Genomic DNA, 24,025 nt, shown 5'->3' on the forward strand with positions numbered 1-24,025 from the left:
GTTTGAATGTTAATCAGTCTTCAATTTGTAGGTTAAACTGTTCTTGATCATTACGCAGTATCCTCTCTCTATTGCTGATTTTTGTTAAGGAATTTTGTGTTTTGTTTTGTTTTGTTTTTTTAAAGATTTTATTTATTTATTTGCCAGGGAAAGAGAGAGAGAGAGCAGGTGCAAGAACACACAAGCAGGGGAACAGCCTGCAGAGAGAGAAGCAGGCTGTCTGTTGAGCAAAGAGCCTGATGGAGGAGTTGATCACAGGACTCTAGGATCATGACCTGAGCTGAAGGGAGACCCTTCACCGATTGAGTCACTCAGGCATCCCTCATTAGGAAATTTTGAATCTGTGTTTTTGAGAGATACTGGTTTTCAGTTTCCTTGTAATGTCTTTGCCTGGTTTTGGTTTCTGAATAATGCAAGCTGCAAAAAACCAAGTTGAGGAATATTTTATTGAATAGTATACTGATAATTGAATAGATTTTTGATATACAACAGTCCACTGTTGAAAACTGTTATAAATTAAATACTCTGCTGTTGCGTAGCTTGGAGCTCCTTGGATTGTGAGAAGTGCAGTTCAAGCTAGTTGATAAAAAAAATTTATTAGCTTAGTGGCTCTAAATGAGGGCTTCAAGCTTGGCTTGACTAAGTTCACATCTTAGATGTGATTGTTAATAATATACACCTCTGTCCTTTTGTTTTTTAGTTTCTCCATGTTGGGTGAATGTTAGCCTCCATCAGCTCTACGATGATATATTATGTACACCTTGAGATTACAAATCGAGAGAGTCCCTTCCTTTATGCATAAAGGGACTTGATTGCTGCTACTTGAATCACACCTAGTCACTTTGTTTAGGTCAGGAGTTGGCAAAATACAGCCTGCAGGCCAAGGTTTTTTTTTTTTTTTTTCCTCTGTTGTGTAGACTGAGGTTAAGCATGGTTATGTGTGTTGTCACAGTGGTACAAATGGTAATAGAATAATATTCTAATGTAGGAGATATAGGATAATAGCTAAGACTATAGTGATAGATGATCTAGATAGATGAAATAACAGTCTGTGAGTAATGTAAATTGCTTGGTTATAATTTTTCCTTTCTCAGATGATGAAACATGCCTGGGATAATTATAGGATATATGGATGGGGGCATAATGAACTCAGACCTATTGCACGGAAAGGACACTCCACTAATATATTTGGTAAGTTTACTTCTTCTAATTATACATCCACTACTATATCCATTTTCTGTCTCCATCTTTAAAATAGAATCTAACTTTTTAAGTTCTTTATACTTTATCAAGTATTTCTATGTAACAATAATTTGAATTATAATAAGTACATAACATGTACTTTTTTTTTAAGTTTCAGTGAAGATTTAGGGATACTTTGGAATATACAGATGATGTGGTAGATTTTATATATATATATAAATATATATATAGATAGATTTTTATATAGATAAATTTATACATATATGTATGTATATATATATACATATATGTATATATATATAGAATCTATATATATAGATAGTATTTATATATATATATATATATATATATATGCCATTCATTTATTTGAGTATTTTGCTGCTTTTTCTGCCATTTCTTTTTTTAGTATCAGGGAAGTTTGGTACCCATTTGTAGTTTTTCTTCAACACAGTTCTGATACTCCTCATATTATAGAGGAGGAGGGGATGCAAAAGAAAGCAGCAGTCCTCATTGCTTTGTGGATGCCCCATTGTGAGATATTAGTGCAGGAAAAGACATTATATGTAATGGTTAATTAAAATTAGATCCTCTCTTCAAGTAAGTATTTCCTTATATTAAATTCAGTGGTAAACTGTGAGTCCTTTTAAAGGATTGGAGTATAAATGTGTACTGAAAATAAAGGTTGGGTGTTAATTTTCTACTCATTTTCTTAAACCATATTTCTCAGAACATCTACTATATTAAAAATTATCAAAGAGATACGGGTCCTAGATGATAAATTATTTAAAAAGATCAATGAAACCAAGCTCCTAGCAGGACTGACAAAGAAAAAGAATAAACATGAATTACTACTATTAGGAATTAAAAGGGATTATCACTACAGCTGCCACCAAACAAGAAACAGCTGCCTTTAGCTCAGATTGTGTCATGATCCCAGGGTCCTGGGATCAAGTCCCATTGTAGGGCTCCCTGCTCAGTCCCTGGGGTTGTTGATGCCCTTTAGAATTTTATTCTCTTATTTATCTGTTCCTCTCTGGACAGATGACAAAATGGAAAAACTCACCTCAAAAAAAAGAGTAAGTGGCAGTACTACTGACTGCCAGGAAGCTAATCAGCATGGATATAAGTAAGATCCTCCCCTGCTCGTGTTCCATCTCTCATTATATCTCTCTCAAATAAATAAAATCTTAAAAAAAAAAAAAAACTCATTGATAGAGAACAATCTGAGGGTTGATGAAAGGAAGTGGATGGGGCTAGATGGATGATGGGTATTTAAGGACGGCACTTGTGGTGGGCCGTGGGTGTTTGTTTAGGTGATTAATCACTGGATTCTACTCATGAGACTAATATTGCACTGTATGTTAGCTAACCAAATTTTAAATAAAATTTTTAAAAATCAATAGAAAGAGGACAACACCTCGACATAATAATGAAACTTGCAAATCTCAGAGACAAAATCCTGAAAGCAGCTCAAGATAAGACGTCCATACCTTACCAGGGTAGACTCATTAGACTGGTAGCAGACCTGTCACAGAGATCTGGTAGGCCAGAAAGGACTGGCATGATATATTCAGGGTGCTAAATGAGAAAAAATATGCAACTAAGAATATTTAATAGATGTCATTCAAAATAGAATGAGTGATAAAAAGCTTCCAGGACAAACTAAAAGAATTTAAAGAAACTAAAAGAATTTGTGGTCACTAAACCAGCCCCAAAAGAAATATCAAAGGGGATCCTTTAAGCAAAGAGAGAGCCCAAAAGTAACATAGACCAGAAAGGAACAGACATAATCTATAGAAACAATGACTTTATAGGTAATACAGTGGCACTAAATTCCTATCTTTCAGTAGTTACTCTGGATGTAAATGGGCTAAATGCTCCAATCAAAAGACACAGGGTATCTGATTGAATAAAAAAGGAAAACCATCGATACACTATGTGCAAGAGACTCATTTTAGACCCAGAGACACCTCCAGATTGAAAGTGAGGGAGTGGAAAACCATTTATCATCCTAATCGACATCAAAAGAAAGCTGGGGTAGCAATCCATATATCAGACAAATTAGATTTTAAGCCAAAGATTAATAAAAGATGAGGAAGGACAGACACTATATTATAATTGAAGTATCTATCCAACAAGAGGATATAACAGTTACAAATATTTATGCCCCTAACATGGGAGCAGCCAATTCTATAAGCCAATTAATAATAAAAGTAAACTCATTGATAGTAACAAAATAATAGTAGAGGACTTTAACACCTCCCTCACTGCAGTGGATAGATCATGTAAGCAGAAGATCAACAAGGAAATAAGGGCCCGTTTTATATATATTATATATAACAGTTATATCTATATAACAGATATATTACACACTTATATATAACAGATATATTCAGAGCATTCTGTCCCAAAGCAACAAAATACACATTCTTCTCGAGTGCTCGTGGAACAACTTCCAGAATAGACAGAATTGTCCAGAATAAACTACCTGGGTCAACAAATCAGGTCTCAGCTGGTACTAAAAGATTGGGATCATTCCTTGCATATTTTCAGATCACTGTGCTTTGAAACTTGAACTCAGTCACAAGAGGAAATTTGGAAAGAACTCAAATACTTGGAGGCTAAAGAGCATCCTACTAAGGAATGAATGGGTCAACCAGGAAATAAAAGAAGAATTTAAAAATTCATGGAAACAAATAAAAATGTAAACATTTAGAAACAAATGAAAATGTAAACACAAATGTTCAAAATCTTTGGGATGCAGCAAAGGTGGTCCTAAGTGGGAAGTATATAGCACTACAAGTCTTTCTCAGGAAACAAGAAAGGTCTCAAATACACAAGCTAACCTTACACCTAAAGGAGCTGGAAAAAGAACAGCAAATAAAGCCTAAACCCAGCAGGAGAAGAGAATTACTAAGATTAGAACAGAAATCAATGAAATAGAAACCAAAAGAACAGTAGAACAGATCAACAAAACTAGGAGCTTGTTCTTTGAAAGAATTAATAAGATTGATAAGTGCCTGGCTAGACTTATCAAAAAGAAATGAGAAAGGACCCCAATTAATAAAATTATGAATGAGAGGAGAGATCACAACCAACACTGAAGAAATACAATTATAAGAACATATTATGAACAAATATATGCCAACAGATTAAGTAATCTGGAAGAAATGGATGCATTCCTAGAGATGTATAAACTACCGAAACTGAAATAGGAAGAAATAGAAAACCTGAACAGGCCCACAACTAGCAAGGAAATTGAAGCAGTAATCAAAAAAAAATCTAACAAACAAGAATCCAGGGTTGGATGGCTTCCCAGGGGAATTCTACCAAACATTTCATTAATAAATTCTTCTGAAGCTCTTTCAAAAACTAGAAATGGATGGAAATCATCCAAATTCATTTTCTGAGGCCAGCATTACTTTGATCTCAAAAGAAGACAAAGACCCCACCAAAAAAAGAGAATTATAGATCAATATCCCTGATGAACATGAATGCAAAAATTCTCATCAAGACACTGCCTAGTAGGATCCAACAGTACATTAAAAGGATTACTCACCATGACCAAGTGGGATTTATTCCTGGGCTGCAAGGGTGGTTCAACATCTGCAAATCAATCAGTGTGATACACTACATATATAAAAGAAAGGCAGGAACCATATGATCCTCTCAATCCTTTCTTTTATGTAGAAAGGGCAAGAACCATATATGTAGAAAGCATTTGACAAAGTACAGCATCTGTTCTTAATGAAAACTTTTCACAGTGTAGAGATAGAGGGAACATAACAATATCATAAAAGCCATCTGTGAAAAATCCACAGTGAATATCATTCTCAATGGGGAAGAACTGAGAGCTTTTCCCAAGGTTAGGAACACAGCAGGGATGTCCACTGTCCCCTCTTTTGTTCAATAATAGTACTAGAGGTCCTAACCTCTGCAGTCAGACAAGAAAAAGAAATAAAAGGCATCCAAATCAGCAATGAAGCCAAAGTCTCACTCTTTGCAGATGGCTTGATACTCTTTTTTTTTTTTTTTTTTTTTTTTGTGGAAAACCCAAAAGGCTCCACCCCAAAATTGCTAAAACTCACACAGGAATTCAGCAAATGACAGGATATAAAATCAATGCACAGAAATCCATTGCATTTCTATATGCCAACAATGAGAAGAAATGGAAATTAAGGAATGGATCCCATTTATAATTGCACCCAAAAGCATAAGGTACCTAGGAATAAACATAACCAAAGAGGCAAAGGATCTGTACTCAGAAAACTATAGAAATCTCATGAAAGAAATTGAGGAAGACACAGAGTGATAGAAAAATGTTCCATGCTTATGGATTTCAAGAACAAATATTGTTAAAATGTCTGTGCTATGCAAAACAATCTATACATTCAGCGCAATCCCTACCAAACTACCATTAACTTTTTTTCACAGAGTTGGAACAAATAATCCTAAAATTGTATGGAATCAAAAAAGACCCTGAATATCCAATGACATACTGGACCAGATGGACTTAACAGATAGATCTATTGAATGTTGAAAAAGAAAACCGAAGCTGGTGGCATCACAGTGCTGGACTTCAAGCTCTATTACAAAGCTATAATCATCAAGACAGTATGGTACTGGTACAAAAACAGACACATAGATCAGTGGAACAATATAGAGAACCCAGAAATAGACCCTCAGCTTTATGACCAACTAACCTTTGACAAAACAGGTTGGAATATCCAGTGGAAAAAAGAATCTCTTCAACAAATGATGGGAAAATTGCATGCAGAAGAATGAAACTGGATCATTGTCTGACACCATACACAAAGATAAACTCAAAGTGGAAGAAAGACCTAAATATGTGAGACAAGAATCCGTCAAAATCCTAGCGTAGAACACAGGCAGCAGCCTCTTTGATCTTGGCCACGGCAACCTCTTGCTAGAAACTTCTCCAAAGGCAGGGGAAACAAAAGCAAAAATGAACTATTGGAACTTCATCAAGATCAAGCAAAGCAAAGAGTCAAGGATACTAAAAGGCAACCTGTGGAATGGGAGAAGATATTTGCAGATGACATATCAGATAAAGGACTAGTATCCAAAATCTATGAAGAACTTATCAGACTCAGCACTCAACAAATAATTCAATCAAGAAATGGTCAGAAGACTTCAAGAGACATTTCTCCAAAGAAGATACCCAAATCCCCAACAGACACATGAAAAAAGGCTCAATATCACTTGGCATTAGAGAAATACAGGTCAAAAACCACAATGAGATACCGCCTCATGCCAGTCAGAATGGCTAAAATTAACAAGTCAAGAGATGACAGATGTTGGTGAGGATGTGGAGAAAGGGGAACCCTGATACACTGTTGGTGTAAATGCAAGCTGGTGTAGCCACTCTGGAAAACAGTATGGTGGTTCCTCAAAAAGTTGAAAATAGAGCTACCCTATGACCTAGCCATCATACTACTGGGTATTTACCCCAAAGATACAAATGTAGTCATCTGAGGCACCTGCACCCCAGTATTTATAGCAGCAGTGTCCACAATAGCCCAACTGTGGAAAGAGCCCAGATGTCCATCAACAGAATAGTACACAGCCATCAAAAAATGAAATCTTATCATTTGTAATGACATGAATGGAGCTAGAGGGTATTATGCTAAGTGAAATAAGTCAATCAGAGAAAGACAATTCTCCTATGATCTTCTGGAATTTGAGAAACAAAACAGGATCATAGAGGAAGAGAAGGAAAAATAAAAGAAGACAAGATCAGAGAGGGAGACAAACTGTAAGAGACTCATTCTTTTTAAAAGATATTATTTATTTATTTTACATACAGAGACACGGTGAGGGAGGGAACACAAGCAGGGGGAGTGGGAGAGGGAGAAGCAGGCTTCCCACTGAGCAGGGAGCCTGATGTAGGGCTCCATCCCAGGACCCTGAGATCAAGCCTGAGCTGAAGGCAGACGCTTAACAACTGAGCCACCCAGGCAATTAAGACTCTTAATTGTAGGAAGCAAGCTGAGGGTTGCTATAGGGGATTGGGGTAGGGGTTTGGGATAACTGGGTGATGGACATTTAGGAGCACACACTTTATGATGAGCACTGGGTATCCTATAAGACTGATGAGTCACTGACCTCTAGGTCTGAAACCAATAATACAGTATATGTTAATTTAATTTAAATTAAAAATAAATTTAAACAAATGTATATGTATACAAGGGGATATCAGTCAATCATAAAAAAGAATGAAATCTTGCCATTTGAAATGATGATTGAATCTGGAAAGTATTACACTAAGCGAAATAAGTCAGAGAAAGACAAGTACCATATGATCATCAAGTACCATGATGTGGATATTAAGAAACAGAACAAAGGAACATGGAGGAAGAAAAAAAGAGGTAAACCAAGAAACAAGCTCTTAACTGTAGAGAATAATCTGATGGTTACCAGAGGGGAGGTTGTTGGGGGGATGGGTGAAATAGGTGATGGGGATTAAGGAGTGCATTTGCTGTAATGAGCACTGGGTATTGTATGTAAGTGCTGAATCACTATATTGTACACCTGAAACTAACAGTACACTGTTCACTAACTGGAATTTAATTCAAAAAAAATAGAAGCACATGGAAAAAGCCATGTGCTTTTCCACTTGGGAAAAAAAACACATTTTCCATTAGGAAGTTTAATTTTCAAACATTTAGAGATTTTCTTTTTATCTTTCCATTACTGAAATTTAGTTTACTTCTGTTATGGTCAGAGAGTGTGCTATATTTCAGGGTCTTTTTCTAAGATTTTATTTATTTGACAGAGAGAGCAAGAGAGCACAAGCAGGGAGAGTGGCAGAGGGAGAAGCAGGCTCCCCGCTGAGCAGAGGGTCTGATGTGGGGCTCAATCCCTGGACCTGGGATCATGTCCTGAGCCGAAGGCAGATGCTTAACCGACTGAGTCATCTGGGCACCCCTATATTTTACTTCCTTTAAATTGTTTAAGGTTTATTTTATGATCCAGAATATGGTGAATGTTCCATTTGTGCTTAAAAAGAACCTGTATAGATGTCATCTGCTGATCCTGGGTAGAATGTTCTATTGATGTTAGATCTCATTGGTTATTAGTGCGGTTGTTCAGGCTCCCTCTCTGCTTGCTAAATTTCTGTCCAGTAGTTTTATCACTTCCTGAGAGAAAGGTGTTGAAGTCCTCAACTGTAATTTTGGATTTCTCTCTTAGCCCATTCAGTTCAGCCAGTTTTTGCTGCTTATATTTCATTTATTGATATATTCTTGTTAAGTGTTTACACATTTAGGATTGTTTTATGTCTTCTTGGTAGCACCACCAAACCCCTAATACCAAAACCAGACAACAGTATTTCAAGGAAAGGAAAACGTAGACCAGTGCCCATCATGAATATAGACACAAAAATCTTTAGCCAAATCTTAGTAAATCTAATTCAGGAATACCTCAAATGAATAATACCTTATGACTATTGCATGGTTCATTTAATATTGAGAAGTTAACCAGTATAATTGAAAATATTAAGGGGGAGCATGTGGGTAGCTCAGTCAGCTAAGCGTCTGCTTCCGGCTCAGGTTATAATCTCGGGGTCCTGGGATTGTGCCCAACATAGGGCTCCCTGCTCAGCGGGAGCCTGCTCCCCCTGCTTGTGCTCGCCTGCTCGCTCTCAAAAGAATAGATCTTTAAAAAAAATAATATTACGGGAATCAAAGAAAAACCTTTATGATCATTTCAGTAGATGCAAACAACTGGTTTAGCAACACTCAAGATTGATCCATGATTGAAGTTCTCCGGTAACTTTCATAGAAGGGAACTTACTCAGTATGATTAAAGAAAGGCATTAAAACACACAGACACACAGATACCCAAAAATAAAACAAATGGAAAAAGTTTGCCACATTCTTAATATTTGAACATGAGATGTTTTCCTCTAAGATTATGAACCAGCAAGGATGTCTGCTCTCTTACTTTTGTGTAGCGGTGGAGTTGAGGTCCTACCCAGTACACTAAAGTAAGAAAAAGACAAAAGAGGCCTAAAGATTGGAAATGAAGAAGCACAACTTATAGCTAATGAGATTTTCCATGAAGAAAATCTTAAGAAATCAGCACCAACAAAGTACTCGATTGAATAAAATTTAGTAAGGTTGTGGTACAAGTTCAATGTACAAAATAAATTGTATTTCTATATACTAGCAATGAACAGTCATAGAGTCATTTAAAAATCATATCATTTGCAATCGCATCAAAAAATATGAACTGCAGGGCGCCTGGGTGGCTCAGTGGGTTAAGCCGTGGCCTTTGGCTCAGGTCATGATCTCAGGGTCCTAGGATCGAGTCCCGCATCGGGCTCTCTGCTCAGCGGGGAGCCTGTTTCTCTCTCTGCCTGCCTTCCTCTCTGTCTACTTATGATCTCTCTGTGTCAAATAAATAAAAAAAAAATTAAAAAAAAATAGAACTGCATGTGGATGAATTTAACAAAATAAGGGCAGAACCTATACACTTAAAACTGATTATTGAGAGAAATTTCAAAGGACTTAAATAGATGGAGAGAAATGCCATGTTCATGAATTGGAATATTCAGTACTATGCGGATATCAGTTCTCTTAAAATTCATGTTTAAATTTAACGAAATCCCAATCAAAATGACTTTGCATAAATTAATAGGCTGACTCAAAAATCTATATAGAAATGCAAAGCATGTATAATACAATAATTTTTTAAAAGAAGAACTAAGTTGAGGGACTTATATGACCCGATTTTATGGTTTACTGTAAAGCTGCAGTAATGAGGACAGTCTTAATGATGCAGTCTTCTTATTTTAGCCTAAGGACAGAGAGATCAGTGGAAAAGAACAGACTAGGTCTGCACATACATGGTTGATTCAGAGGTACTCAGGTAATTCAGTGGCTAAAAAGATAGTTTGTCCAGTAAACTGTGCTGGATCAGGTGCATATTTGTATAGAAAATTAACAAAACTCGACTTTTCATTGTACATAAAAATTAACTTGAAATGGATCATAGGTCTAAACCTGGAAGCAAATAATGTTTTAATGTTCCTACCAAAAAGCATTTTGGTAGGAAGCTTTGGAGAAAATCTTTGTGACTTCGAGGTAAGAAAAGAGTTTTTAGGGCACCCGGGTGGCTCAGTCATTGGGCATCTGCCTTCAGCTCAGGTCATGATCCCAGGATCCTGGGATTGAGTTCTAAACTTCGGGCTCCCTGCTTGCTGGGAAGCCTGCTGCTCCCTTCTCCCACTCTCCCTACTTGTGTTGCTTCTCTGCCTCTGCCCCTACTGTGTCTCTCTCTGTTAAATAAATAAATAAATAAAAATCTTAAAAAGTTTTTAGAATACAAAAAGCATAAACCTTTTATAAAAGGGGAAAATATGGATAAATTGGACTTCATAAAAATTAACAATTACTGCTTTCCAAAAGATATTAAAGTGAAAAGTAGAGAATGTGTGTGGTATACACACATGAATATATTTAGAATATATGTGATTTATATACCAAAGAAGATTTATGAATAGCCAATTAGCATGTCAGTTGCCAGAGAAATTAAAATTCAACCCATAATGTAATATCGTACATGCTCATTAGAATGTCTAAAATTAAAAAGGGCAGCAATATCAAATGTTGACAAGGATGGTAGAGCAACCAGAACTTTTCTGCATTGTTGCTGGGTGTATAAAATGGTATACTCTGGAGAGCTGTTTGTCATTCTCTTGTAAAGTTAAAAGTAACCTTACCATACAGCTCAGCAATTTCACTCTTAAATATTTCCATGATGCTCACAAATGAGATCAGAGAGTAGTTTTATTTTTCTTACTGAGATTTTTACATCATTGCCATGCAGAATCTGTAAATTGAATTTACAATTTACAATTTAGATCTCTTCCTATATTCTATAAAAATTTATGTAGGAGTTACTGTGCTTAAAATTAAAGTAGAATCTATTCTGTGGAACTTCCAGAGTCGACTTTTATGGTTGGTAGTTCTTTGAGAACTTCTCAATTTCTTCTGTTTCTTGGTCTTTTTTGTTATCTAGATTTTGTGTTTCTCTCTATGTCAAAGTTTCTAAGTCAGAGTTTCTTTTCTATGTCAAAGTTTTCTTTCAAACTTAGAAAAGTTTGTTTTCTAAGTCAAAGTTCATTACATATAAAAATAAGTAATATTTTTATTTTATGTGATACTATAGTATTGAATATATGATATATATTCATAGAAAATCATCAGTTGCACTCATTTTTTCAAATTTATTGATATGGTATGACTAAAGTGGGCTTTTTATAGTTTTCTTAGTTTCCTCTCCGTTGATGCAGTCATTTCTTATTTTGTGTTTTTGCATTTCCTGGGTACTTTTTAAACTTTGGTGAGTGGTAGATTCATTATGTAGTTCTTCTAATAGAACTGTCTCTTGAATTTATATTTTTGACAGTTTCTTAAATTTGTAATTATTTTTTGCCTTTATCTTTTCTGATTCTTTGAACTTTTTGCTTAGGTTTATCATTCTTTTTTTTCCCCCGTTGGTAGAATGTTGTGAATTCAATTACTTTCATTTGTTCTCGTTAAATAACATTTTCAAGTTATGAGTTTCTGAGAACTGCATTAGTTGAATCCTGCATTCTCATAAAATTTTATTAATATTTTATAGATTCTTTAGTATTGTGTTTAACTTCTTTTACCCAAGGGCAGATTGACTAATTGATTGAGGATTTTTTTTATTTATTAGAGAGAGAGAGAGCATGAGCAGGGAGAGGGAGTGGTAGAAGCAGACTCATGTGCTGAGAAGGGAACCCGATGTGGGGCTCCGTCCCAGGACCCTGAGATCATGACTTGAGCTGAAGGCACTCACTTAACCCACTGACCCACCCAGGCGTTGTTGTCCCAAGGATAGTTTTAGATCTTTTAACTTTTTCCATTTGAAATCTTGAGTTGTCTAGGTAAACAATCATAGGGATAGCCAGGAACATCAGTTTTGCTTTCCACTTCTTTGGTCTGTTTGCCCATGGCACAAACCTTTTTGTGAAACTAACCGGAATTAGTACAGAGCAGGTGGGTCAGGCCTTTTTCCGTTCCAGAGTCATCTGCACCTTAGAGGAATACGCATTCCCCGGACTCCATAAATAACTAGAGAACTGAAGCATAACTACCTATAAAAATTGAAATAAGAACAGAAATAGGTACTCTTAAGGATTTAAAATAAGCATGATAAATATTTTGGATGGAATACATAAAAAGATACATATTTAAGTTATTATGGGAGAGAGAGGGATATATGGGTGATTAAAGGCTTGATAAAGTATCATCTTAATAAAAAGCTGAGGAACAAAGAAAAGTAAAAGGAAAGTATGTCTTTAATAACCCAGAACAAATATTCTAGTTAATATCTAGGGAACTTAAGTGGGGAGAAGACCCAGGAGCTTATCAGAGTGTGATGGAGTGCTTGTCTTTGTAGTGGAAAGATAATACTTATTGATAAGTTGAAAAATTTATTAGAATCATGTGAAGAAGAAAATGTGATATAAGTTAAAGACATTTTAAGAATGAATTTGTATAGCTTTAAAGTGTCAGAAGAAAGCACTGTTTACTCAGTGGGAAAAGGGATGGAAGAAAAAAGAAAGAAAAGTAACTAAGCAGTGTCAAATATGACTTGCTGATAAGGCAAAGCTGAGTTTAATGCTTCACTGTGGTACAGTAGATCACTACCTCACCAGAGCCTTAGTAGCCTGTCAGATAGAGAAGGACACAGTTGGGTTAAGATGGGCCTTTCAGTTGGGGGAGGGGTACTTGGTTATGATTGGGTAAGGACCATAATATAACACTTGAGGACTGGTAAGCAGAGAATTTGGAGGTATTTAGTTCAGAGTTTTAATAGGTCTTTCAGGAAGTTCCTGGAATGAAAAGTAAAATTAATTTACAACTTTTATCCTTCTGGGCCAGGATAACAGTAAACTCATGTTGATGAAGACAGTAATAAAGCCCTTTCAATATAGATGATAACAACTGTGGATAATTTTCATTCTCAGAAGGTGGAAATAATTGTGTTTCTGGGGCTGGGGATGACTCATCTGCTCCATGTTACTTACTCTTCTACATGCTATTAGATTTGTTTTAGATTGTATTCAGGATTTTGTAATTCTTTTCATTAGTAAGATTGACCCGTTTTCTTGTCATGTGTTTAGAGTGTCTAGCTTTGCTATCAACTGGTTTTGTTGAATTAAATTTTTCCCTACCGAAATTGTTTCCTTTAACATCAGAATTCTCTTTTTTGAAGATGGGTGTAAATCTTACTATTTTGATTTTTTCTACTCATATATTTTGTTTCATACTTACTTTCTTTTTCAGTATGGTTAACCTGCTTTTGATTGGTAAGGTTTTTATAGTTTGTTTTACTGTGGTCATCTAGGCTTATTGCACTTTTACTATTATTTCTAAGTATATTTTTTGCCCTTTTTATGCATTTATACCAGAACAGCACAGTTGTCCTACGACTGGTTTGACATCTTGAACCACCCTCCCCATTTCTTGAATTAATTCCCCCTCCTTTTTTTTTGGACTTCGTTAAACAGATAGAGATCTCATACTGTGACCAGGAAGAAAATGAAAGGAGAATTACTGTTTTAGTTTTCCTTTACCTCCCTTTTAGTTGTCAACATGTCATCTTTAGGAAAATACGTTGAACAGTGTTTGTTATTGTTCTTAAGGAAGAGTGAATCATGTTGGGGGTTATTTTTGGTCCTTGTATTTCTACTTTGATTTTTTATATATTAAAAAGTTAAAACAGACCTTATAAGAAGGGCGTGTTATTAATGAGTTTTCTTTCTACCCCAAATACAGGAAGTTCGCAAATGGGTGCTACCATAGTAGATGCTTTGGATACCCTTTATATCATGGGACTTCATGATGAGTTCCGAGATGGGCAAAAATGGATTGAAGACAACCTTGATTTCAGTGTGGTGAGTATACAACTGATGACTTCTTTGATTGACCTTGAAAAGACAGTGTCTAACTGTAGTAATTTTGAGCGTTACACTCCCAGTTTAAGGAAATCCTAAATTCCCTCTATTCTTTCGGAATTAGGATTGTCATTTAACTTTTGCGTAAAATACATCCCTTTCTCACCATCTTCCTTTCATTCTTTTTTTTTTGAGGTAGTGTGTTCAGTGTGTTAAGGCATACTTAAAGAAAAAAACACATGGGGGTAGAAATACCAGGAAAACATGAACTAGTTTATAAACAATAAGTGTTTTATTGTTTTTTAAAGATTCAGTAATCTGGTATAGCTTTTTTTTTTTTTTTTTTAAAGATTTTATTTATTTATTTGACAGAGAGAAATCACAAGTAGATGGAGAGGCAGGCAGAGAGAGAGAGGGAAGCAGGCTCTCCGCTGAGCAGAGAGCCCGATGCGGGACTCGATCCCAGGACTCTGAGATCATGACCTGAGCCGAAGGCAGCGGCTTAACCCACTGAACCACCCAGGCGCCCCTCTGGTATAGCTTTGATGAACCTTCCTAACTAGGCCAATGCCCCTTTTTCCAGCATTTTGGTATAGTTGTTAAGTTGTATGGCTAAAGTTTGAAGCCCAGCACAGCTACATTCTCACTGTGGGACTTGGGAAAGTTCTTTTATTTTTTCTAAATCTGTCATAAAATTACTATCGCACTGCAGTATTGTAAGGATTATTTGACATAATCTGGTACACATTAAGTGCTTGTAAATGGTAAGAATTATTTTCATTATTATCAGTATTCACCCACAAGTTGTATGGGCTATTTTGTCATATTCATTATCATCTCTGATGATATCTGTGCTTGCTGTTCTTTCTTGCTGTGGTCAGAAGTCGCTCTTTCCTTGTGTGTTTTTCTCTTTGGCAGACTGCATCACTCACGTTGTGATTTAAATCCATAATTATTTCTTCTCTCATGCTTTCCTGATGCTACCCACATGAAAATGGATTATTTATATCATTCTAGCGTTTTGGACATATATCATTTAGAATAATTTTTATTATCAGTTAGATTTAGGTTTTTCTGTGAGTGGCAGAAAATCTAATATAAAATAGCTTAAACAAGATACATGTTTATTTCCCTTTCGTGTAAACTAAGTGCAGAATGAGCAGTTTAGGATTGGCTTGGGTAGCTCCTGGTTCCTCAAGGGTCTGGGATCCTTCGTCTTGTTGCTCTGCCAACTCCAGTGTATAGCTCCAGCCTCACGGTCCAAGCTGGTTCCTTAATATAAGGTGGATAAACCTTCCAGTTTCAGAAAAGGGAAAGATACATGACTCTCCTATATTACTTTACAGGTATCGGTTACCCCAGTTTTGCTTGTGTACTGTTGAGTGGCTCAGAGTCTTACAGCCCAGCCTTAGTGTAAAGGATGGCTGAGAAATAGTTGTTTTCTCCCCTGCCCCACCGCCTTTGGCTATGTGGTCCTTATAGGATGTGCTTTGATTTTAAGAAATCCCTACTCTTATTGAAGATACAGTCCTATATTTCATTCTGAGTGTTTTAAAGCTTGGCTTTTGCATTTAGGACTTTAATCCATATGAAATTGATTTAGGGTGAGATAGACAAGTATTAGTTGATCCTAGCCATTTATTTCCCTGCTATTTGTACATGCCACATTAGTCATTTGAGCTGATTCTTTTCTGTTCACTTTTTCCCTCCGTGCTTACATTAATACCAAACTGTCTTAACTACATATTTTTATAGGAAGCTTGATACCCAATTTTGTTCTACTAGGAAATTATCTTAGCAGTTCTCAACTCTTTGTTCCTGTAAGCTCTGGAGTACTGTTGACATTTTGATGAGGATCGCGTTCAATTTACAGATTAATTTGCAGAGAATTGGCGTCTGTAGAGTCTCAAATACTCCTGTCCATTAACATGTCAGCTTTATTAGGCCTAATAATCCATCCGCTGATATATCATTGTATCAGTTCACTCAATCAGGAACCAGAACTGTACGTGCCATTTATTTTAATTAGAGGATTTAATGTTTAGAATTGTTAACCAAATAACAGGGAACTGAAAAGGCAGAAAGAGAACATTGTGGTATTACAAGAGGGAGTAACTATAGTAAATATCTACCTCCCTGGGACTGTCAGAACAGTGGGAAGAAGTGGGGATTACAAAAATTTAGTAATTTGGAGCTCTGCTGCTAGTATTTCGGAGCTCTTAAAAGGGCTTTTTTAGAGCTGGGACTCAGACCTCCGAGGAGAGGGTCCCTAGCTGGTGGGCCACAGTGAGGCTGATTTGGAGAATGTATGTGTGTGGCAGCGGAATTGTAATGTGGAACCAACTGCCACTGCCAGGGCAAAGAACCATGACTGGTTTGACACTGTCAGAAACCAGAAGTAAATTGGAAGGAATAAGTCCTTTCTCCTTCCTCCAGCCTTGTATTATCTTTGTAAAACCTCCCGTTGGCATGGCCCATAAGGGAGCCAGCTGGCTAATGAGACACACATTTGTAGAGTCCAGTTCCAGTTTACCAAGTAGACTATAGAAGGATAGATTTGAAAATCTGAGGAAAAAAGAGCTTAATAATCAGCACAATCATTTACCATCCCTTTACTTTTAGCCTTTCTGTGTCATATATTTTAGCTGTATATTTTGCATGTAATGTATTTCTGGATTTTGTTATTTTTATCCAGTTTTGGAGTCTTTTAACTGTCAAGTTTGGAATGTTTACATTTGTTATGGTGACATATATTTGGAGCTGGACCTTCCATCTTTGTTTTTCAACCTATGTTATTATTGTACTTTCATTGTTTTTATTTTCTGCTTCCTTTATTTTAGATGAAGTTATTTTGTGTCTTGTTTGCCCTCTTTTACATTGACTTTTATACTTGTCATTTTCATTCGTTCTGGGGTTATCCTTAAAATTTTATATTTATACTGTTTAAGTTTAAAATTAATCAGTTTCTGAAGAACATAAGTCTCTTAGAATGCTTTAATTTAGCTCATCTCCCTCTTGTCTTATGTGTAATTGTTGTCTAGCTGGTTCTACCTTGTATTTGAAACTTCCAGATTAATGAATGAATGGATGACTGAATGAAGGAATAAATAAATAAATTTATTGAATGCCTCCTCTGGGAAAGGCACTGTTCTGGCTTTTGTGGATACAGTAATGAGCAAAACTCTTATTTCTTCTTGAGTTTTTACTCTAATTTTGGGAGGAAAACAGTAAATAAATCTTCAACTCATATATAGTTTAGGTGGTGATAAATGCTGTGAAGAACTGTAAAGAAGAGCAGGTAGGATTGGAGCACGTGGTTGCCATTTTACATGGGGTGGCCAGTGAAGGACTCTCTGCTACGGTGACGTCTCTGAGAAGAGACCCAGTGGAAGCCATGTGGATATAAGGCTCTCTCATACTGGATATTATAGTTGAGTATAGGATTGGAGGTTGGTTATTTTCTCTTAAGCTTTGAAAGGTATAGTTCCATTGTCTTCCTTTTCCTGTTACACTATTGGACATCATGCTGTCAATCTAATTTTTCACAAGTAATCTATCTTGTTTTCCCCTTGTTTTAATCTATCCCCCCCCAATCAGTTTTGGAAGATTCACCATCACTATTCCTTTGAATAATGCCTGTCTTCTGTTTTGTCCCTTCTCTCCCTCTAGAACTCTTATATTACCTCTCTTGTGAGGGAAGTTCTGAATTTTACAAATAAAGAATTATATGTAATTAAATGGTGGTAAGTGTTAATTGGGGAAATAATGCAGGTTAAGAGAGATTAGTGATGAGGACTGACTTCATTATTTTGTATGGTGTGTTTGGAAAAGCTTCCTATTCAGAGACCTGTAGGTTAAGAGTAAGACTGACATACAGGAATGAGTTCGGTAATTCTAGAACAGCAAGTAGACCCATTTGGTGATAATAAAGTAAGTTGAGAGGACTTCTCTTGTTAGGGGATGATGTCAGACAGGTAGTGGGGAATCTGATTACATTGGGTCTTACAGTTATTTTGTTCTGAGTGTAACCAGAAATCATTGTAAAAGTTTACACACAACAGTAACCTAACCTGACTTAAAATGCAAGAGGTTCACTCTGCCTACAGGGTGCTGCATAAATGGAGTGTAAGGAGGAGAGTAAGGCTGAAATCAGGGAAACTGATTAGAGGGTTATTTAGGTGAGTGATAGAGGCCTGCTCTCTCTCCCTCTTTCATGGCCTCTCTGTATTTAGTGAATGTTCTGTGCCCTGCAATATACTATATGTTGGGAATATATGAAGTGATGTAAAGCATTTTGCTGTCGTGGATGGGATGAGATGATAGATGTGTTACTAAAAAATTCCGGGAAGTAATCAGAGAGGGAGGTAAACCATGAAAAACTCTTTAACTATAGGAAACAAATAGAGTTGCTGGAGGGGAGGCAGGTAGGGTGATGGGGTAACTGGGTGATGGGCAGAAGAAGGGCATGTGATGTGATGAGCACTGGGTGTTATACATAACTGATAAAGTATTGAGCACTATCTGAAACTAATGATGTACCGTATGTTGGCTAGTTGAATTTAAATAAAAAAATTCCATTGTGAAAATTCTATATCAGATACACACTTTTGGGTTAGCAAATTATGTGTTCTGCCTGTGAATGTTAGAAAGACTTCTGGATAATATATATTTCCTTTTAAATTTTGTTAAAAAATTAGTTATGAGTGTTACCTTTATACTAGTCAGTTGTATATATCTTGTGGATTCTTTTGGTCATGTTCTTTTCCACTTCTACTTTTCTTTCCATGTATTAGAATTTTTCTCAGCAATATCTGTATCTTTATCTAAATACAAGCATATAAACTTTATATGCTAAGGTTATTAGTACTGCTATATTTGTGCCAAATTTCCCTTTTTTTTTTTGTTTGCCTTTTAATTTTGTTCATAATTGTTTTTCCTTATAGGTATTCTCATTTTGGGGAAATTCAAGTCTTTCTATCATCATTTGTTGTCAGTATGCTTGATTTAATGATTATAAAGTACCTGTTTTGTCAAGGAAATTTATATATATTGTCTACACTTTCTTCTACTTTTTTATAGTAATTTTCTCTGCATTTATTTCTAAATTATTTGGACTTCATTTTGAGAGAAAGAGCTATCTGAAATGAGTATTCAAATTTATTTCTAACCTAGGAGTCCATTTTCTCAACATTATTAATTGAGTAATCCATCATCCTATCATTTTTTTTTTAAAGATTTTATTTATTTATTTGACAGAGAGAGATCACAAGTAGGCAGAGAGGCAGGCAGAGAGAGAGAGAGAGAGAGAGAGGAGGAAGCAGGCTCCCTGCTGAGCAGAGAGCCCGATGCGGGACTCGATCCCAGGACCCTGAGATCATGACCTGAGCCGAAGGCAGCGGCTTAACCCACTGAGCCACCCAGGCGCCCCAATCATCCTATCATTTTTGATCCCTCTTTAACATTTATTAAATTTTTATATATACGAGGAAAAATTTTTTAGATTCATGAGAAGTATAAGTAAAAATGGGACAGTATGCTGTAGTAACTAGAACAGAAGAAAAAGGACCCAACAGAGACACTTGCTGTTCCAGAATTCAAGAAGTGGAGGGTTTCATAAAGAGAAAATAGTCAAGAGCATCAAATATATTGACAATTTCACAATGATAGGTAATATACATAAAAATGATTTTAGTTAGTAGGAGCTTGTGGTGGCATAATACAGGAGTTTCAGTAACATTAATAAATGGTGAATGAGATTGCAGTTGCATGAGAAATGAAGGTGTGGAAAATGGAGGAAAACATTCTCTGCAGGGTGTTTGTGAGAAACATAGGAAATACTGAAAATATTTGGAAAATTCGGAAGTTTTATGTATATGTGAATATTTTCAACATGTCTTCACAGAATTCAGAGGTGTCTGTGTTTGAAGTCAACATTCGATTTATTGGAGGCCTGCTTGCCGCTTATTACCTTTCAGGAGAAGAGGTGAGCCACTCAAGTGAAACACTTTGGGGGGGAAGGGGCTCTGAATGGACTTTAATAAAATGAAAGATTTCCCTAACAGCATATTGTTTTTCTTAATTGTTTAATAATTGAACTCTTATAAAGATTTGCTGAGAGAACTGGATGCTTCAGGTAGAACTGTCCTTGGGAATAATGATTTTTCCATTTTGAGAATTTTAATAAAACATAAATTCATCACAGATTCTGTCTGTGTATATACCACTTCTCCTTTGCGGGAGCTGTCCTCCAGGATTTTGCCGCTGCAATTAATTACACAGTTGAAACAAGGTGGGGGGGCGATTAATAAAATCAGAATTAGGAATGAATCAGGAAGAATTAATATGGATCCTCCTAAGACCAAAAATTAATTATGAAAACTGCCTGTTTGGAAATCAGATGAGATTTTTTGCTATAAATTAAAAAAAAAAACACAGCAACAACTCTGAATTCTCCTTTCTGGAAGTCTTAGGGTATGTAATACAATTGATTGATTTGAGACTTGCTGTGATGGGAAAGTGGGTGTGGGAAATCCCTTTTTACCTCTCAGGTGGGTTTAAAGGATGGATTTGGAGAGTGGGAGAAAGAGAAACTAAAGGAAGAGGCTATAAGTCATTTCTGTTTGTTTCCTGAGGAATTTCTATATTTGACTGGTTTGTTGGTCTAAATGATTATAAGAGCTCTTTGTAAATTTACGAAACTCATCTTTTGTTTTATGTGTTGTAAAGATGAATTTCTTTGTTGTTAGTATTTAGGAAATGTTTGCTTAATCCAAGGTCACAAAAATGTTCTTTTATGTTTTCTTCTAAAATATTAAGGTTTATTTTTACTTTAAGTCTGTAATCATTTTGAGTTGTATTCTGTATATGCTGTGAAGTATAGGTTAAGCTTGTTCTCTTTCCTTCTGGATATTAAAAAATTCTAACAACATTTGTTGAAAAGCCTTTCTTTTCTCTGTTTAACTGACTGCATTTTTATTGAAATCACTTGACCATATATGTATTAGTTGACCTCTAACCTTGCTGTTTATGTCTGTCCTTTTGCCACACTGTGTGAGTGAACTACACTCTAAACAGAGTGAACTACACACACTGTTCATTATTGTGGCTTTATGGAAAGTCTTGAAATCAGGTTGTACGAGTCTTCCAACTTTGTTCCTTTCCAAAATTGTCTTGGCTATTCCATTTATTTTATTTTCTATTTTAGAATCAGTTTGTTGATCTCTACAGAATATTCTACTGGGATTTTTATTGGGATTACCTTGGATCCATAGATGACTTTAGAGAAAATTGGTTTCTTAACAAATATGGACCCTTCCAAACCATGAACATGACATACCTACCCATTTACTTAGTTCTTTAATTTTCTCTCTTGGCGTTTCTAGTTTTAGCATATAGATATTTTACATATTTTGGTAGATTTATACATATTTCATACTTTCTGGTCCTATTATAAGTCGTATTTTTAATTTCAATTTCTAATTGTTTATTGCTGGTATATATAAATATATATATTTAAACTTTAAAAGAAAGTTTAAGTAAGGCTTAAATTCTCAGCTGGCTTAGTACATCTTGTTTATCACTGAATAACTTCCTGATGCTGTCATTTAAAAAAATATTATAAAATGTACATAACAAAGTTTTTCATTTACCATTACATTTCAGTGATATTAAGAGTAGCGTTCACATTATGCAATATACGGTTGATTTTTATATTGACCTGTACTCTGAGATTCTAGTTGCTTTTATTTTTTTAAATTTTATTTATTTATTTGACAGAGAGAGATCACAAGTAGGCACAGAGCCAGGCAGAGAGAGAGGGGGAAGCAGGCTCCCTGCTGAGGAGAGACTGATGCGGGGCTCGATCCCAGGACCCTGAAATCATGACCTGGGCCTAAGGCAGAGGTTTAACCCACTAGCCACCCAGGCGCCCCTCTAGTTCCTTTTAAATAGGTTTTAATAGATTCTTTGAGATTTTCTTTTATAAATGATCATGTCATCAGTGAATAGTTTCATTTCTCTGTATGGAGAACAATTTTATTTATGTAGGTTTTTTCGTTTGTTTGTTTGTTTTCAGTTAAAGATTTTATTTATTTGACAGAGAGAGACCGAGAGAGAGGGGAATACAAGCAGGGGGAGTGGGAGAGGGAGAAGCAGGATTCTCACTGAGCGGGGAGGCCCGATGCGGCTGGATCCCAGGAGTCTGGGATCATGACCTGAGCTGAAGGCAGATGCTTAACAAATGAGCCACCTTCTATGCCCCCTATGTGTAGTTATTTTATTACTTTGTCTTGCCTTACATCCTTATATGTTTCCTGATCTTATAGGAAAAAATTTAGTCTTTCACTCTTACATGTGTTAGTCATAGGCTTTTTGGTTCTTTTTTTTTTTTTTCCTTTTAGACAGAACATACCTGCACATGTGTGCACAGGATAGGTAGGAGTTGGGTGGTGAGGGAAAGGGAGAGAGAATCTTAAGGAGGCTCTACGCCAGCATGAGGCTGATGCAGGGCTCAGTCATCACCCTGAGATCATGACCTGAGCTGAAATCAAGAGTCTGAAGCTTAACCCACTGACCCACCCGGGCTCCCTGTTAAGCCATAGGTTTTTTGTAGATGCCCTTTATCCTCTTGAAGAAGTCCCTTTCCATTCCTAGTTTGCTGAGATTTTTTTTTATTTATTGTGGATGGATGTTGAATGTTGTCAGATGTTTTTGTTGTATTTAATAAGATTATATATGATGTTTTTTCTTTCTCTGTTGATTTGCAGATTATATTGGTTGATTTTTGAATGTCAGACCAACCTTGCATTTTCAGGAAGAAACCTGACTCCCACTTAATCATGGGGTATTATCCTTTTTATATTGCTGCTAGGACTGATTTGATAATACATTGTTGAGAATTTTTTTGCATTTATATTCATGTGGCATATAGGTCTATATGTAGTTTTTTTTTTTTTTTTTTTTTTTTTTGTAAAATTTTTTTTTTTTTTTTTTGAGGGAGGAAGGGAAGCAGGCTCCCTGCTGAGCAGATAGCCCAATGTGGGGCTTGATCCCAGGACCCTGGGATCATGACCTTAGCTGAAGGCAGAGGCTTTAACCCATTGAGCCACCCAGGTGCCCCAGGTCTTTATGTAATTTTAATGTCTTCACCTGTGTTTTATAAGAGTAATGCTGACTTCATGAGTTGGAAGTATTCTTTTTTTTTTCCTTTTACTAGATAAGTTTTTGTATAATTGGTATTATTTCTTCATTAATTGTTGGTAGAATACCCTTCGAAGTCATGTGGTTGTAGAGCTTTTTGTTTCTGTTTTTTTCAACTGAGTTTTAAAGCTGTTTAATTTCTTTGGTAGATATAGTACTTTTCAGTTTATGTCTTCTTGAGTGGATTTTGTAGTTTTTGTAGCTTGTGTATTTCTAGGGATTTGCCTGTTTTTTCTAGGTTGTGTAAACTGTTGACATAAAGATTTTGTAATATTCCCTTATTGTTTTCATACCTGTAGGATCGTTTGTAATGTGCCCTATTTCATTTTCTCTTTTTGTCAGTCTGGATATAGGTATATTGGTATTTTTGTTTTTTTCAGATAATTTGTTTTGGTTTTATTGATTTCTTTCTATTTTTGTGCATTCAGTTTCATTTCTCCTTTTATACTTATTTACTTCCTTCCGTTTGTTCCTTTTTTTCTATTCTAGTTTCTTAGGTTTGGAGCTTAGATCATTAGTATGACACCTTTTAAAAAAGAACAGTGTTATAAAGTTGCTTCTTGGCCCTTCTTTTGCTGCATCCTATGAATTTTGGTATATTTTCATTTTCCTTTAGTTCAAAATATTTTCTGATTTTTTTTCTTTCTCTTTGATTCCTGAGTTATTTTG

At 35.8% G+C, this 24,025-nt stretch overlaps 1 protein-coding gene across 2 annotated transcripts in view; it reads left to right on the forward strand.

Annotated features, from left to right (window-relative positions):
* MAN1A2 (mannosidase alpha class 1A member 2) overlaps nucleotides 1–24,025 on the forward strand; it is a 202,172-nt gene that overhangs the window by 67,530 nt on the left and 110,617 nt on the right. For both annotated transcript variants that reach the window (XM_059375859.1, XM_059375861.1), the window contains exons 3-5: nucleotides 1,095–1,191; nucleotides 14,040–14,158; nucleotides 20,061–20,141. In XM_059375859.1, coding sequence (XP_059231842.1) covers nucleotides 1,095–1,191; nucleotides 14,040–14,158; nucleotides 20,061–20,141 — 297 coding nt within the window. The remainder of the gene's footprint in view (nucleotides 1–1,094; nucleotides 1,192–14,039; nucleotides 14,159–20,060; nucleotides 20,142–24,025) is intronic.

The sequence above is a fragment of the Mustela nigripes genome, chromosome 14, assembly GCF_022355385.1.
Source record: "Mustela nigripes isolate SB6536 chromosome 14, MUSNIG.SB6536, whole genome shotgun sequence".
NCBI lineage: Eukaryota > Metazoa > Chordata > Mammalia > Carnivora > Mustelidae > Mustela > Mustela nigripes.